We start from the raw sequence: 18,721 nt of genomic DNA on the forward strand, positions 1-18,721 counted from the left end.
GTCTCCAACCCCCTGGTGAGTGTCTGGGGCCTGGCCTGGGCAAGGCAGGATTTCACAATCAAGAGAGACTTTGCTTTGAAGTAAGCCTACTTCAAAGGGCAAAATGGCTGTAAGAAGGGCACCCAAAACCACAGACTTTAGAACACTTCTGGAAACCAAGAGGGACCTCTGCCTCAAAGAGCTGAGGAAGAAGAGCTGTCCTGCCTGTGACTGTGCTTTGTGGAGCTATCCTGCAGTTACTGCTTCTGCCTGTGCTGAGGACAAAGAATGGACTTTGTGTTGCCTTCCCTCTTGTGAAGATCTCCAAGGGCTTGATTTAGAGATTGCCTCCTGTTTGAAGTCTCATGGACAGCAAAAATTTCTCTCTGCCAGCACCTGGAGTCTCTGGAGAGACTCCTACTCTGCCAAGTGGTGCCCATCCAGTTCCTGGGACCCCGAAAGGGGAAGCAGGCAGCCCAAGAGTGAGAAATCCACGCACTGACTGCCGTGCGGGGAAAAGATCGACGCGACTCCGATCTGCAGCTGAAAAATCGACGCGCTGCCGGCTTCGAGGCTGAAAATTGATGCTCGCCAGCAAAGCGACCAAAAGATCGACACCCGGGGCTGAAGATATGACGCACAGCATCGCTGACGGAGGCTGGTGAGATCGCAACCCATGCTGCATAGTTTTCGATCATCTTGTGGCTGGATTCCGACGCAAACAACGCTGGGCTTATAAAAACTACGCAAGGCCTGCCCGTACCCGAGAGTGCTGACCGGATGGATCGCATCGCTCTCCTGCGGAGAGAAGAAACGACGCACGTCGACCCAAAGAAAGGAGAAACTAAGCAAGGTCTTGCTCGTGAGTGAAATTGACGCAGCGCAAGCCCTTTTTGATGCACACGTGCCAGTGCGGGGTTATTTTTGACGCAGCCAAGGTACATTTTCAGGCTTACAGCGTTAGTGTGTGTTTAAAATTACATGAAGACTCTCTTTGCATTTTTAGTGATAACTTAACATGTATATTGTGGATTTTTGTTGTTTTGGTCTTGTTTTGTTTAGATAAATATTTCCTATTTTTCTAAACCAGTTTTGTCATTTTGTAGTGTTTTCATTACGTTACTGTGTATGTTGGTAGATATACTTTACACCTAGCACTCTGAAGTTAAGCCTACTGTTCGTGCCAAGCTACCAAGGGGGTAAGCAGGGGTTAGCTGAGGGCGATTCTCTTTTACCCTGACTAGAGTGAGGGTCCTTGCTTGGACTGGGGGTAACCTGACTACCAACCAAAGATCCCATTTTAACAGTAGCCCATCCGCCAAGGTCATAATCAGGCCCATAGTGTTTGCTTTAATGACACCAGTCCTATAGGGCAGTTACACCACATTTGGCAAAGCAAACTCAAAATGGACCTTTAAACAAAAGTGAAATTTGGTGGCATTATGTTTAGCCACTTTTGCACTGTGCAATACCAAAACATGAAAACATTGGAGTTTGTTTATTGCTCTTCAATGCTTCTAAGAGTAAATTCACCCATAACACTTGAACCCATGATCAGTGGCTGCAAATCTATTCAAGCTCGAACATAAAGTTCATAGCATTTTCCTTTTTTAAAATTTTTATGCAGATTCATCAAACAATGTAAAGGTTGCTAGTCATACAAACATATATAATCCTGTGAAATGTACATTATTATCATAATTAAAGAGGAGGTATTGGATTGGTGCGTAGGAATAGTGAAAGCAAATAATAAGGCGGGGGACTATCCAAAGAAATAGAAGATTTGGGCTTTCTGAAGAGAAGCGTAGGGCAGACTTGACATACAGCAAGACTCATAGAAACAGACTTAATATTTGCCAGTGTATTGTAATGAAACATTTTGTAAAGTGAATAGACCTTGGTGGAGCTAATACAGAGTTTATTGTGATAGCCGCTTATCTGTGCAATCTAATTCCAAATATTGTTTAGATTTTTTTCTTTGATAAAACTATTAAAACAAAATAAAACGTTTCATTAATGTCAATGGTGATCTAATGTCACCAGTGAATTAATTGATTGTGTTTGTGAGGTTATTGGAGGGAGGTATTGTTTGTCACTGACTGGAACTGGCACATTTCAGTGGTCCACGAATTTGGATCATAACCCTACATGACTTAACTTTTTCATAGTTCTTTTGATCCCGTTTTCATAGTTCTCTTTTGACCCATTGTCATGATCGTGTTTTATAACCAACACTACTTTCTGATTTCATTGAACAGCCAGAGCTTTTGTTTGGTTTTAAAATAAAATAATATATATATATATATATATATATAATTATTGCTTGTTTGGTTCTGACATACATTGTTCCATGGTCAAAGGTCGCTTTCTTTACCCTACCCCTATAGTTGTTTTGCACAACCATTGGCTTTATACGACAAGCCCCGAGTGCGTTGAGTGGCCTTTACCTGTGCTTTTACTGCCAGTTCTTGCATTCAAAACTTGTTGTGTTAGGCCTTCTGAGAAGTAGGATGCTTTCTGGACCTACTTACAGGAGTGTTTGAGAAAGTGCAAACTTGCTGTAGGAAGTTGTCTCTGTATATCCTATCTCAAAGTAAGAGATAGTGTGCACAGAGTCCAAGGGTTCCCCTTAGAGGTTGATAGTGGTAAAAGTAGATCATTCTAATGCTCTATGTTGTGGTAGTGTGGTCGAGTAATAGGCTTATCAGAGGGTAGTGTTAAGCATTTGTTGTACACACGCTCAAAGACTTAACTCCAGGCCAGTAGTTTTTATATAGAAAAATATATTTTCTTAATTTATTTTAGAACCACAAGATTTGAAGTAAATACATAAAATGCAAGGTTCTGCACATAGGTAAGTAAGGAAGTTTGAATTAGAGCAGTAACATACACAGTATAGGTTAAGATGGCAATAAGCTATTTTAAAAGTGGACACTGTGCAAAAATCCACAGTTCCTGGGGGAGGTAAGTAAGGTTAAGTTTCTGAGGTAAGTAAAGCACTTAGAAGTTCAGTTTCCTGGGCATAGGCAGCCCACTGTTAGGGGGTTCAAGGCAACCCCAAATTCACCGCACCAGCAACACAGGGCCGGGCAGGTGCAGAGGTCAAAGGAGCACCCAAAACACATAGGCGCCTATGGAGAACAGGGGTGCTCCGGTTCCAGTCTGCCAGCAGGTAAGTGCCTGCGTCTTCAGAGGGCAGACCGGGGGGGTTTTGTAGGGCACTGGGGGACACAAACAGGCACACAAAACACACCCTCAGCGGCACAGGGGCGGCCAGGTGCAGTGTTCTTAGTAGGCGTCGGGTTTTCTGTAGAAATCAATGGAGGGACCCGGGGGTCACTCTAGCGATTCAGGCAGGGTACAGGGGGGCTTCTTGGGGTAGCCACTGACTGGGCTAGGCAGAGGGCCGCCTGATGGTCACTCATGCACTGCAGGCCGGTTCTTTTCGGGCCTGGGGGCTGCGGGGGTGGTGCGTGGTCCAGGCGTCGGATGCTTTGTTCCAGGCAGTCGCGGTCAGGGGGAGCCTCTGGGTCCTCTGCAGGCGTCACAGTGGGGGTGCAGGGGGATCGTCTCAGGTTACTCACAAGGTCGCAGTCGCCTGGGAGTCCTCTCTGCAGTGTTGATTCTCTGGAGCTCGAGCGGGGGGCGTTGGGTGCAGTGTGTGAAGACTCACGCTTCCGGCGGAAAGAGTGAGTCCTTTAAAAGTTGCTTCTTTGTTGCAAAAATGTTGCTGTAGGTGAACAATACCGCTGTTCTCTGGAGTTTCTTGGTCCTTTGGTGCAGGGCAGTCCTCTGAGGCTTCAGAGGTCGCTGGTCCCTGTCAGATGCATCGCTGTGCAGGATCTTTGAGTCTGGAGACAGGCCGGTAGGGCTGGGGCCAAGTCAGTTGTAGTCTCCGTCGTCTCTGCAGGGCTTTCAGGTCAGCAGTCCTTCTTCTTTGTGTAGGTTGCAGGAATCTGATTTCCTGGGTTCTGGGTCGCCCCTAAATACTATATTTAGGGGTGTGTTTAGGTCAGGAGGGCAGTAGCCAATGGCTACTGTCTTGGAGGGTGTCTACACCGGCTTTGTGCCTCCTTTCTGAGGGGAGGGGGGCACATCATTAATCCTATTGGGGGAATCCTCCAATCTCAAGATGGAGGATTTCTAAAGGCAGGGGTCACCTCAGCTCAGGGTACCTTAGGGGCAGTCCTGACTGGTGGGTGACTTCTCCTTGTTTTTCTCATTGTCCTCTCCTGCCTTGCCGCCAAAAGTGGGGGCAGTGGCCGGAGGAGCGGGCATCTCCACTAGCTGGGATGCCCTGGGGTTCTGTAACAAAAGGCATGAGCCTTCAAGGCTCACCGCCAGGTGTTACAGTTCCTGCAGGGGGAGGTGAGAAGCACCTCCACCCAGTACAGGCTTTGTTCCTGGCCACAGAGTGACAAAGGCACTCACCACATGTAGCCAGAAACTCGTCTGTTTGCGGCAGGTTGGCAGAAACTGGTCAGCCTAGCACTAGGAGTCGTACTGGTATTCAGGGGGGCATCTCTAAAATGCCCTCTGGGTGCAATTTACAATAAATCCCACACTGGCATCAGTGTGCATTTATTGTGCTGAGAAGTGTGATACCAAACTTCCCATATTTCAGTGTAGCCATTATGAAACTGTGGAGTTCGTGTTTGACAAACTCCCAGACCATATACTCTTTATGGCTACCCTGCACTTCCAATGTCTAAGGTTTTGCTTAGACACTGTAGGGACATAGTGCTCATATGCCCTCACCTGTGGTATAGTGCACCCTTCCTTAGGGACTGTAAGGCCTGCTAGAGGGGTGACTTATCTATGCCACAGGCGGTGTGAGGTGGGCATGGCACTCTGAGGGGAGTGCCATGTCGACTTAGTCATTTTCTCCCCACCAGCACACACAAGATGTGAGGCAGTGTGCATGTGCTGAGCGAGGGGTCTCAAGGGTGGCATAAGACATGCTGCAGCCCTTATAGACCTTCCCTGGCATCAGGGTCCTTGGTACCAGGGGTATCATTTACAAGGGACTTATCTGGGTGCCAGGGCTGTACCAATTGTGGGAACAAAGGTACAGTTTAGGGAAAGAACACTGGTGCTGGGGCCTGGTTAGCAGGGTCCCAGCACACTTTCAATCATAACTGGCATCAACAAAATGCAAAATATCAGGGGGTAACCAAGCCAAGGAGGCATTTCCTTACACTTGCATATTGCCGTGGGAGTGTGTGCGGGGGAGAGTTTATAAGATTGAACCGAGGTGCAGCAAATCAAATCTATTGCCAAAAAAGTTATATCTTCATTCCAGGTTTGTAGTAGAAGTGTTTAGCTGTTATTTCCTGTAGTAGAGAACAAAAGTTTAATTGTGAATTCTACTTTTCAGTCAGTGCAGTAATTTTGCCCCTTACCCCCAGGTTGACTGATCAGCTTGAAATTTGAGTAGAAGAACTTTAGTTGACTGAGCGGAACCCTGACAAATTTAATACAATTTAATCTGCATCAAAGTTAGGAATTGGGTAAAACAGACTAACATTAAAAAAAACTTTTGAAGCCTATCTGCGTTTATGTTATCTAACAAACTAGCCTACGATTTTTACCAATTCAAATGATGCCCTGGTCTGGTTAAAATTCTGTCTCCATGTTAACTTGGTGCATTATCATTAAGCAGTATTTTTTCTACAGCCGAAGGTAAAAAACATTACCTTTGAATTTCAAGTTGAAAATGCTAAGGTAGGGTCGCTACAAATAACTTTGCCTCTCCTTGGCCTTCCCTAAAAAATCCTGAAACGAGGAAACATAATTGCAAGGATCATGTGTCTGCCAAATTTAGTCCATATTCCTCAAATGTTGCAAAGCTTAGCTAGTTTCCAAAATTAGTCTGCTTTGGAATCAATAGTTCAGCAAATCAGTTGCATACACACGGGTGACCGTTTCTCTGTTTGTTTTTTTTGTTTTTGTTTGTAGATGAATTTTAAAAACAGTTATTTTAGCTGGATGCATTAAACAACCATGTGAGCAGAAGAAATGGCTATTCCGGAGTCAAAAATAAATCAAATTGGAGGGGGTAGAGTCTCGGAACAATTTGCTGGAATCTTCGTAGTAGAGCTTTAAGGTGGTACAGGCGTTCCTTAAACTATTTTCAGCTCCTTTCTGAAGTAGAAGAGAGAAATTAGATATCTGATCTTGGATTGCCTGTTATTTTGGTTATAGGTGCACAGTCTGAAATTGTTTGTTATCAGCAGTATCTTGGGCTCTTGATCTGGAACTAAAAGATACCTCACCGGCCCATACATCAGTAAGTCAGAGTCAGCCTGCTGCCATCAATTGAACTGTCTGCCCCTGAGCAGAACATGTACTGTGCAACCCCATGCTCGGCAATGTGAGTTACTCCCATCCCGTTATGGGTTGGGGGGGGGGGGGTGTACATACAGATAGGAGTGGCCTTTCAGAGACTTGAGGTGGTGTCAGAGGAAGTCCTTTAGCTCTTAAGTCACAGGTAGATGAGACCCACTTCCGCCATCAATTGCACGTCTGTGCCATCGCATACACAGTAAGTATGTAGATTTAGGGCTCTGTAGTGGCACAGTGGACAGACAGGAAGTGTATAATTAGCAGAAAGGGAAAAAGTGTATTAGGAGAAACGAATTAGCAGATGGAAAACAGAGAGTAAATTGGAGGAGAGTGAGGCTTGAGTTTGAAACAAATTTGTGAAGAAATGAGGGGGAGATGCAGAATGCAGCAGGGGAAACGATGGTCTTTACAAGGACTATTCATATAAATGTATATACTTGAAAAATACTTGTTTTCTTCCTTCTCTGCACACAAAGCCAGCTATCCATGACGGTCAGATTTCTTTGATTATTATGGAGCTGCTGCCCCTGAATACCTAGAGCTGTCTAGTTCCTGAGGGTGGATCCTACCACTTTATAGTGCGCAATCAAGTGCTGAGGTCTGGAGAGGAGTAAGGATGAGGGGTGAATGTGCAGTATTACAGGTAGTGCTGCATTTTGGATCGAGAGCAGCCCATGCACGTGCAGGGTACAGGTGCTCTAGTTGGGGTAAAGACGGCGCCTGTTTTAGTGCGAGGTGCAGTGCAGCCCTGTCTACAGTATTCTTCATGAACATGTTAAAATCTCCCACCCATGTAATCGGGTCTCTGTATTCCAGAAGTCCGCTAAATAATTCCCTAACCTGGGTCAGGTCGTCCAAATTGGGGCCATAATATCCCACGCATACAATCTTCGTTGAACCTGCTCTCAGTTCTGCTATAACCCTCTCCTTCCACCTGTTGTGCAACTAACACAGCAACTCCTTTTGTCCCTTTTAACTAAGTTATACTAATCTCTTTCTACCCCTTTTCTGACTTGAGATCACATTGTAATATTTTCTCCAGCAAATGTGTTTCCTGTAGAATCATAACATCTGCTCCCTGTTCTTTTAGTTGCAGCACGAGGGTCCTCTGTCTCTTTTTACCCTCGTTGCATTTATATTACACATCAAAAATGTAATAGTTTTGTTACTGACGTCTACCTAGCTTATGTTCCTCCAGAACCCTCCCCATGTGCAGCACCTTGAAGCGGACTGCATGCACCTGCAGTGTGCAGGGACTATGCTGCCCAATAAGGTAGTGCTTGGTTCTACAGTGCCATATGCTGCTTCTAGGTGTGAGCGTGTTTGTTTCTGCAGTGCGTTGCTCTTGAAGGCCTGACATTCTCCTACAGTGTATAGGAAGTATGCTGCATCTGAATGCAGCACGTGTTCGTTCATTGTACAACTCCTGTAACTGCGACTGAACGTGGTCAGCCATGTTTCTTCAGTGCGAATACGCTGTAGCTAAGTCCCAAGCCAAGGCTTCAGTTTCAGTGCATTTCATGCGATAGTGTTCAAACACTCCCTTTGAGTAGCGTGTTCTGTAAGGTTTCATCTGTCAAACCCCGTGTGCTTAACTTAAATCAACGAGTGCCGTTAACTACACATAGGCCACTTCAGTCCTGTATGCCCTGATGGGCTACTTGGCAAGAGTGATAAAGTTTGCTGCTACAGGAAAGCACTGTCCACCTCAGCACTATACGACTAGATTTCAGAGTTTAAGGTAAGCTCTAGTTGTGCCTAACATCGAACTTCAGTGCCACTACTCACTTTAAGTTTTTATGCAAAGGCACGTGAAGGTGAAAATAACATGTTTGATGCTGTTGCCAGAAAGCTATACAAACATGATATAGCAAATGTTTTATGCATTTGTGTAGTGAAGACATTTTACGGAAGTCCACTAACAAACACAGCACTAAGGCATAAGCAGCAGCAGTCCAAGGTTCCCTAACGCACAAGAGCAAATACAGCACTGACTGCCGAAGCAGAGTGGGCTTCCTTCACACACAAGAAGACGTTCAAAAACGCCCTCCCCCCCTCTGCCCCCCAAATGTTTGAGGTATTTGATGTCAGGATAGAAGAACAAAACGAGGAGGCATAAGGAATGGCAAACGGAATGTTTGGATGTACAGGGAGCCATACTGAAAACAGAAGAGAAGGAAGGCCGTTTTATAAATAGTGGGTGTACACGTTGCTGCCAAGGCTTTTTCTGAAGTACATTATTCATTTCGGAGGGATCCTTTAAAATGTTTCGACCTTTTCTCGTCTGACCTGGAATATTGTTGCTGCTGATTTACCATGTCTAGTGATCGTGGCCACGCTATGAGCATTACGCCCAGCTGCGGATGGTTATATGTTATTGTATGAAATGTTTAAAGGCCTAGCTGGAATATAGTTCCCAGTTCTCATAGTCTTACCTAGGCTTATTGCCAACACATTTAGTAAATACCTTTGTGATATTGTTTCCTAAAATGAATGCCACCTCTGCCATCTTGTGGTTGGTTCACCAAATGGAATGATGTACGCAGTCCATGAGACCACCTCCAAGGTATTATGAAAAATTCTTGAGGCCACATCAGGTGTTTTTTATCATTTTCGGGAGACTGCCTCTGGTATATTGTGCCTAAAATTGGAGGATATCTATCATATGAACTAAAGGGAGCCCTGGAAAAAATATCATACCAACATCATATTGTAGTGAGTGATCCTACCGAGTGAGTTCAGTAATGTGGAGATTTGAGAGACTCTCTCCTCTCCAGTTTTGCAAAAAATGGGACGCAATAGTTCATTGTAGAGCACGATTTTCCTAATATATGATCAAAAAAGTAAAAGGTTTTATGTTCAGCTCTGAGGAGGAACTAATGTATCATTCCAATACGTTAGGATTTCCGCCGTGATCTAGAAGCAATGCTTATCAGCAGCAATAAACAAATGTGCCTATAAAATGAATGTGTGCCGATGCAACAGCAGGAAAATATGGGTGCCACGGGAATAACTTTGCTTCTCTAAATGTCCCTTACTTTAAATGAAGCTGAGTTGAAAACCACGTGCCTGAAGGAATAGCACATGTATTTCTATTAACTGGTGTGCATGAGGGCTTGTCAATTAATAATTATCACAAATGCCTGTGCGAGAAAATAAGGTTCTACCAGCATTAATGGTTTTATATGCCAATGTGCTCTAATTCAGAGCCTCTCATATATCATATAAAGAGCCTCTCCAAGTGTTCCCAATGCTGCCAACATCATTAGATGATCTAGACACACAAGGGAGACTTATGTAACACGTCTGAGAAACCTAGGTCTAACATATTAGAACGCTTTTCAGTGAGCGGGCTTATTGAGAAGAATTACGATACACTGTATCCCAACAGTGATCCGTGGACTCACATTTTTAACTGTGCTATGCATAACAGCTGATTAAGATCCTACATTTTGGATATCATTACTTGACAGAAGCAGGTGCGTAGTATAGCATGATATCACTAAAGGTTACTGGACATACGGCTCTGTCCCGATAAGACCCTTCGCCCCCCCCCCCCCCCCCCACACACACACACCCACCTTCACTCTTTAGAGTCGAAACCTCCGGGGTGTCATTTATGAAGTTTGGTGGAAATCAGATTAAACAATTCTGTATAGAACTCTTGATTGAAAGTTGCAACTTCACCCCAAACATCTTTAGGTGTATATATGTACAGGTTTTCACACACTCCGAACTTTATTACACTAAACCGTCTGCCCTAGTATGCATCATTCGTAGTAATATGATGACAATAACACATTTGTTTTGATACAAAGGGTGGTTCTTATGTGCATTGTTTGGTGCAGAATTACTCATGGATGAGTCATATGACAAGGAGCATCTAGTCGATCACACTTGTTTTGAAAATGAAATCCACTGAACCGCTGTATGTTTTCTAATATTACTCCATGTCCCAGCCTGCTGTGATGGCTTCTCAGATGTGCACGACTTCATATCAGTATGCCACAATGTCATGTTTGATAACGAATGCTCAAAGAGGGCAGACAGTTCGTGTGCCGTGATGCTACCGAGTATATCAGTAAGATTGTGAGACCTTTGTGTCGGATTGTGAGTCCCTGTCCTTGAACATTTAATCTGTGCTATTGCGGGACATTTTAATGTTTGAAATTTACATAATATAGATCATTATTTAAAAAAGAACTCAAGTTATATGTTTTGATTTTTTTTTCCGTAGTTACCCAGCTGTGTGTGAATTTCTACAACATAATAACTTGTTATCGATACTTCGAGCCCATGAAGCCCAAGATGCTGGGTAAGTTTCCTAATTCATATTTTTAGTATTTTGTTTCAAATCCTTTTTCTATTAAATTAAGCTGTACATTAAAGCTTGGTAAAGCAATACAAATCCATATTGCTGCGTTGTATATTCACCCATTGCTTAATTTGTACATAAAAACGTGCCGGTGCCCAAAGCCCTCCTCTTAAACTTGCGGCTGCTGCAACTAAATGTGGGAACACGGAATACTGAGGCAGCGTAATTCTGAAGCCATCTCGGGCCTCTTCAATCTATTCCCTGCCATTTCAGCTCACTTTTGCAGCTTTCTGCTTTCTCCCTTTGTGAGCTTTTTCGTTTTTCTCTTCCTTCGTCTTTCCCATATGGGTCTTCAGATATTAGAGGAAGGAGAATAAGCGCCGGCCCTCAAAAATAAGTGCCGGAGCTCAGCACCTGAAACAACAAGCACAAATTAAGCACTGTATTCAACAACTCATTTGATGCATAGTTTAATATTTTTCTGTCTTACCTTTCTGTATCCGTTCTTTACTAAATCTCCACTGACTGGGAGTAGAAAGTGATCACCCCTCCGCCTTTTTTTTTATAGCAAAAGCTATTTTGCGTTTAAAATAACATTCTCCTTTTTAAGATATTGCTCCATGTTCTCAATGTTTTATCTTCTACCAGATTTACCAATCAATATTGTGTTCATCTTCTACTTGTTTATATATTTTTTAAAATAATATTTAATGATTAATATACCCTATGGTCTAAATAGACCATCATAGTTTAGTCAATAGTTTTACTCATTGGCCTACCTCTAGGACTAAGTAGGTGGGAGAACTTGTTCGAAAAGTCTCTGCATTGAAGATTCAGAAATCTATTGAGGCAATACCTTTTCTGGAAAGGTTTGGGCAAGGTAAAACACTGAAATGACACACGTACTGGTACAAATTACTCCAGTTGTGTGGTACTATTTCGATATCGTTAATTTCAGAATACCATGACAATTATTTTGCCAACATATATTTCCTATTTTTAAATATTTAATTTATTAAATGTTGTTTAACCTCTTAGCTGCTGGGCCCTTTTTTGGCTATTTGGGGTAGTTTGCGCTAAGGCCTTCATAACTTTTGGTCCACATAAGCTATCCACACCAAGTTTGTGTCCTTTTTTCCAACATCCTAGGGATTCTAAAGGTACCCAGAGTTTGTGGGTTCCCCTGGAGGAGACAACGAAATTAGCCAAAACACAGCAAACATTTTGTTTTTTTTAAAACAAAATGTGAAAAAATGGCTGCAGAAGAAGGCTTGTGCTTTTTTCCCTGAAAATGGCATCAACAAGGGTTTGCGGTGCTAAAATCACCATCTTCCTAGCATTCAGGAACAGGCAGACTTGAATCAGAAAACCACATTTTTCAACACAATTTTGGCATTTTACTGGGACATACCCCATTTTTACTATTTTTTGTCCTTTCAGCCTTCTTCCAGTTAGTGACAGGAATGGGTGTGAATCCAATGCTGGATCCCGGAAAGCTAAACATTTCTGAAAAGTAGACAAAATTCTGAATTCAGCAAGGGGTCATTTGTGTAGAACCTGCAAGGTTTTCCTACCTAAAGTAAATAACAGCTGAAATAAAAAAATATTAAAATTGAGCTGAAAACCCCCCCAGCCATTTTCTCCATGTTTTACTCTGTACCTTTTTCCTGCAATGTCAGATTTTTAAAAGCAATATACCATTTTGTCTGCTGGACTCTTCTGGTTGCGGGGATATATACGGCTTGTAGGTTCATCAAGATCACTAGGTATCCAGAGCCAATAAATGAGTTGCACCTTGCAATGGGTTTTCATTCTATACTGTGTATACAGCAATTCATTTACTGAAATATAAAGAGTGAAAAATAGGTATCAAGAAACCCTTTGTATTTCCAAAATGGCCACAAGATAAGGTGTTGAGAAGCAGTGGTTATTTGCACATCTCTGAATTCCGGGGTGCCCATACTAGCATGTGAATTACAAGGCATTTCTCAAATAGCCATCTTTTTTACACACTGTCTTACATTTGGAAAGAAAAAATGTAGCGAAAGACAAAGGGCAATAACACTTGTTTTGCTATTCCGTGTTACCCCAAGTCTCCTGATAAAAATGGTACATCACTTGCGTGTGTAGGCCTAATGCTCGTGACAGTAAACGCAACATGGACACATCACATTTTTACATTGAAATCTAACGTGTTTTTTGCAAAGTGCCTAGCTGTAGATTTTGGCCTCTAGCTCAGCCGGCACCTAGGGAAACCTACCAAACCTGCACATTTTTTAAAACTAGACACCTAGGGGAATCCAAGATGGGGTGACTTTTGGGGCTCTCACCAGGTTCTGTTACCCAGAATCCTTTGCAAACCTCAATATTTGGCAAAAAACACTTTTTCCTCACATTTCAGTGCCAAGTTATGGAATCTGAGAGGAGCCACACATTTCCTTCCACCTAGCATTCCCCCAAGTCTCCCAATAAAAATGGTACATTATTTGTGTGGGTAGGCCTAGTGCCCGCGACAGGAATAGATCACACAACGGTCAATGTTGGTCCTTACATGAGGCAACTGTTGACCCGGGGGTGATCCATTCCTGACGCAGGCGCTACGTACAGGCACTCAAGTGTGGTAGTGTTTTTATCAGGACAGGTGAGGATTCTCTGGGTGGTAGGACTTTTGTGGATCCCAGCATATTCCTGTAGTTTGTGTGACAGAAATTCAAGAAAAAATAGTTTATTCAACCTTTCAGCTTTGCAGGGTATTCTGGGTAAGAAAACTTTGGGCAATCCACACAAGTCACCCCTCTGTGAACTCCCCTGGATGTCTAGTTTCCAGAAATGTCTGAGTTTAGTATATTTCCCTATCTGGCTGCCGAGTCCAGAACCAAAAACACAGGTACCTGTACCTTACAAAACCAGTTTGTTTTGCAATATATAATTTTGATGTCTCCACAATACAATTTGGGTGGTGGAATTTGGGGCTGAACTAAATTGGGGAGCTCCCAAGCGAGCACTCGCTCTCTCTGTGCTTGCTGCCGCATTCACCTGCTCTCTGGGTTGGGCTAACCCGCTATCGTCCTATTGCACAGACTGTGCTTGTGAAGAGACAGCAGGACTGTCCTCATCACCTCCCTCATAATTACTGGAAGAGGAGTTATCGAATGGGACTCAAATGGGCGTGAGCAGCAGTCATCCAATGAGATGCCATCTCTGCTACTGGCTAAACTGTTGCTCTAAAACACTAGCCTGCGTAGACCATCACAAAATTACTGGTGTGTGTGATACTTGCAACAGTAGACGTCAAATTACCTGCGCTTCTTCCCTCAATCAGCACGTTCTTTCAAGACACTCAAAAAACACCTTGTCCCATACCAATCATCAGTCTATAGCACCTCTAGCGCCCAGTCCAACAATCATTATTGGTGCTCCCACTCCCATGTCCTCCTCCTCGGATTCCCTCACTACCACCCAGCAAAAGTGCCCTTCATCTCTCCATAGCTGCCCCCCCGCACATACATTTCATTTGTATAATAGCGCAGGTAATCGCTGATTTTACTAATGTACTCAACTATTAAAATAAAATAAAGTTTTGCTCTTTGCAGTAGGCATATAAACCTTGTGCGCTTTTTTATGGCACCAAAACTGCCACTAGACAAAGTCTGGATCCTTTTGTAGCAGAACCATAATCCCAAAACTAATTTGACTTTTTTATTGCTGCCTAAAAGCTACAATTGAAACGCGTCAGTTGAAGTATGTGCATTGCTTTGAAGACACAAGCTGCAACTGCAAGACAACTGGTGGCAAATATATATAGATAGAGAGAGAGAGAGAGAGATAGATTAGATAGAGATAGATATATAGGTGTAGATAGATATAGAGATAGATATATAGGTATAGATAGAGATAGAGATAGATAGATATGTTCGATGGCATGTGTAGCTGCAGATACACATGCTGTGCATTAGTAGTCCACCATCTAGTTTTGGGCTCTGAGTGTTACAAGTAGTTTTTCTTCGAAGAAGTGTTTTCGAGTCACGGGATCGAGTGACTCCTCCTCTTCGGTTCCATTGCGCATGGGCATCGACTCCATTCTTAGATTGTTTTCTTTCCGCTGTTGGGTTCCGACGTGTTTCCTCTCGCTCCGAGATTTCGATTAGGAAAACTTTGTAAAACACTCTTTTCGTCGGTATTGTATCGACCTGGTTAATATTCTTCCATCGACACAGCAGTACGTCGGGAAAACAACTTTGTTCGCCCTTCGGGTCACGCGTGCCCAACTCGGGCCGACCGCGTGGAAGCCTCCTGGATAGGACTCCATTCCGATTCTGTCCTTGGTGCCACACGAAGTACCCGTGCAAAGACCAGCATCTGGTTTGCAACCTCTGCCTTTCCCCAGACCATCAGGAAGAAAACTGTGAGGCCTGTTGATCCTTCCGATCGAAAGTCTCTTAGAGACCGAAGGGCAAAAAGACTCAAAATGGCATTGAGGAACAGTGAACATCTCAACGTAGAAGAGAAAGAATTGATGCAGACCGCAGTCTCAGTTCAAGATTCCGATACCGAGCAGGTATCAGAAGAAGACAGACCAGTCACAGCATGACAACATGTGAGTACGTCTGCCCCTGCACCCTCACAAAAGAAAAAGCACAAGGCTTGGGTACGCCACTGCAGGAAGGCCATGGCTCGGCCCGAAAAAAGACTGTCAGTGACGAACTTCCCAGTTCGGCACCGAAAAAGGCCACTCCTCGGAAAACATCGTAGACAACAAAGAGGCTCCGTTTCCGACTCCACTAGACACCACTTTTCAGAGTTGAGAATTAGAAAAACAGTTTCGGAGCCGAAACCTTCATCCTCATCATCTTTTTCGATCCCAAAAAAGCACGCGTCAGAGCCGAAAAGGCCTAACTTACACAGAGGAACATGGACTTTCAAAGAGACTTAAAGAAAGCCACAAAACCTCTGAAGAGGAATTAGAGGTACAACCAATACTAGAAATTATGGATGAAAGGCAATCCAGGATCCACATCCATAAGGAAACAGGGAGAATTCTGACAGCACCTCCTTTAAAAACAAATAGGAAGCTAGCTTTTCAGGAGGAATTGGACGCTATGCAGCCTCCAGCTAGAGTGCCAAAGCAGAAGGAGAAACCACCACCTCTTCTCCTCACTCCTCTCTTCATTCTCCCCACCTACCTACCTCTCCTCCTACTAGCCCTACACCAGTGCAGTCACCCACTCATTCTTATGATTCACAACACGACAATGTGGATCCATGGGATCTTTATGACCCAGATCCCATTCCAAGTAACGATCCAGACAGCTATCCCTCTAAACCATCACCACTTGAGGATAGTACTGTCTATAACCAAGTCATAGCTAGGGCTGCAGCATATCATGGTGTTACCATGAATACAGAGCCCCTAGAAGAGAATTTCTTATTTAACACTCTATCCTCATCACATTCTAGGTATCAATGCCTCCTGATGCTCCCAGGCATGGTAAAACATGCGGATCAGATCTTTAGAGAACCTGTTAAAGCCCACATCATAACACCTAGGATAGAGGGAAAAAATATAAACCTGCACCCTCTGACCCTGATTATATCACCCATCAGGCAAATAGTCAGTCATCAGGAGATACACCCCCTCCAGATAGGGAGCAGGAAATTCGATGCTGCAGGGAAAAGAGTTGCGTCCCAGGCAGCAAATCATTAGAGAATAGCCAACTCGCAAGCACTATTAGCTCGCTATGACAGAGCCCATTGGGACGAGATGCAAGACATAATACAGCATCTCCCCGAAGAACACCAGAAAAGGGTAACAATAAGTAGTGGAGGAAGGGCTAGCCATTACTAACAATCAAATACGATCTGCCCTAGATGCAGCCGATACCGCTGCTAGGAGTGTCAACACTGCAGTCACTATACGCAGACATGCATGGCTCAGATCTTCTGGATTCAAGCCAGAAATACAGCAGGTTGTGTTGAACATGCCATTCCATAAAAAACATCTTTTTGGGCCAGAAGTAGACACAGCCATAGATAAATTGCGAGAGGACTCTGACACAGCAAAGGCAATGGGTGCACTCTACTCTGCACCATATAGGGGGTCCTTTCGTAAACCTTAGTTTCGAGGTGGTTTCAGAACACAGCCCTCAGAGGCATCCACCTCAAGGACAAAGTCGACCTACCAACCGCAATACCAATGTGGCAGTTTTAGGGGCACATATAGAGGACAATACCCCAGAAATAGAGGGAAATTTCAGGACTCTAAGCAGCCTCCACAGCACCCAAAACAGTGACTTCCCTCATTACCTTCCACACCTCTCCTGTTGGGGGGAGACTACAACAGTTCCACACAAATTGGCAAAATATTACCACAGACAACTGGGTGCTGTCAATTATCCGCAATGGCTATTTCTTAGAATTGATAAAAACTCCTCCAAATATTCCACCAAGGTCACACAAACTATCCACAGGACACACGATTCTGTTTCAAGAAGAGGTCCAGTCTCTTCTAAAACAAGCAATAGAATTGGTTCCACAGTCTCAAATAGGAACAGGAGTTTACTTACTATATTTTCTAATTCCCCAAAAAGATGGCACCCTCAGGCCAATATTACTCAGGCCCCTAAATCCTGTTGGAACATTTTCACATGGTAACTTCACAGGATGTCATCCCACTACTACAAAAACAAGATTTAATGACAGTCTTAGACCTCAAAGATGCGTATTTTCACATACCCAGCCATCCTGCACACAGAAAATATCTTGGGTTTGTCATTCAGGGAAAACGCTACCAATACAAAGTGTTGCTCTGTGGAATAACAACAGCACCAAGGGTATTCACAAAGTGCTTGGCAGTAGTGGCAGCCTACCTAAGAAGACAACATATACATGTCTTTCCATAGCTAGACGGTTGGCTAATAAAATCAAGCAGTCATACACAATGCCAAAATCATATGCATTATGCAATACAAACCTTACACACACTAGGCTTCTCAATAAACTACCAAATATCACACCTTCAACCAGCACAAATACAACAGTATTTGGGTGCAATACTAAACCCTCAGCAAGCTCTAGCATATCCATATACACAAAGGATACAAGCTTTCCAAAATATAATCACACAAATACAAACAAATCAACAATACACTGTCAGATTTGTCATGAAAAGTTTAGGAATTATGGCATCATTTATTGCAGTTGTACCACACGCAAGACTAAACATGCGGCCCTTACAACAGTGCCTTACACAACAATGGTCACTGGCACACGGTCAACTTCAAGTTCTAGTGTTGATAGACCGCCAAACATACATGTCCCTTCAGTGGTGGAATTCCACAAATCTAAGCAAAGGGCGACCATTTCAAGACCCTGTGCCTCAGATCGTAATTACAACAGATGCATCAATGATTGGTTGGGGAGCTCACCTAAACAACCACAACATTTAAGGGCAACGGGATGTCAAACACAAACAGCTACACATAAACCACTTGGAGTTATTAGCTGTCTTTCTAGCACTCAAAGCTTTTCAGCCTCTTCACACAGAAGAATGATCTTATCAAAACAGACAACATGACAACCATGTATTATCTCAACAAACAGGGAGGGACAGATTCATTCCAACTGTCCCTTCTAGCCAAGAAAATTTGGAAATGGGCAATCCACAATAAAATTCATCTATTGGCTCAATACATTCCAGGAATAGACAATCAGTTGGCAGATATCCTCAGCAGAAATCACCAACAAACGCACAATGGGAACTTCATCCTCAAGTCCTTCAAAAATACTTCCAAACGTGGGGCACTCCAAACATAGACCTGTGCGCAACAAGCGAAAACACAAAATGCCAAAACTTTGCATCCAGACACCCACATCCCCTATACAAGGGGAATGCTCTATTGATCAGTTGGTCAGGGATATTTGTGTAGGCTTTCCCCCCCCTCTCCCACTCCTTCCATTTCTAGTCCGCAAGTTGCGTCAAACTTCACTCACAATGATACTCAAAAGTACCAACATGGGCACGTCAACCGTGGTACACAACATTATTAGATCGGTCAGTAGTACCACACTCCAAACTCCCATCCA

The 18,721-nt window shown here is 43.6% G+C and overlaps 1 protein-coding gene across 10 annotated transcripts in view; it reads left to right on the forward strand.

Annotated features, from left to right (window-relative positions):
• PPP3CA (protein phosphatase 3 catalytic subunit alpha) overlaps positions 1 to 18,721 on the forward strand; it is a 608,768-nt gene that overhangs the window by 452,329 nt on the left and 137,718 nt on the right. For all 10 annotated transcript variants that reach the window (XM_069230223.1, XM_069230221.1, XM_069230225.1 and 7 more), the window contains exon 7: positions 10,562 to 10,639. In XM_069230223.1, coding sequence (XP_069086324.1) covers positions 10,562 to 10,639 — 78 coding nt within the window. The remainder of the gene's footprint in view (positions 1 to 10,561; positions 10,640 to 18,721) is intronic.

Source organism: Pleurodeles waltl, chromosome 1_1, assembly GCF_031143425.1.
Source record: "Pleurodeles waltl isolate 20211129_DDA chromosome 1_1, aPleWal1.hap1.20221129, whole genome shotgun sequence".
Taxonomy (NCBI): Eukaryota; Metazoa; Chordata; class Amphibia; order Caudata; family Salamandridae; genus Pleurodeles; species Pleurodeles waltl.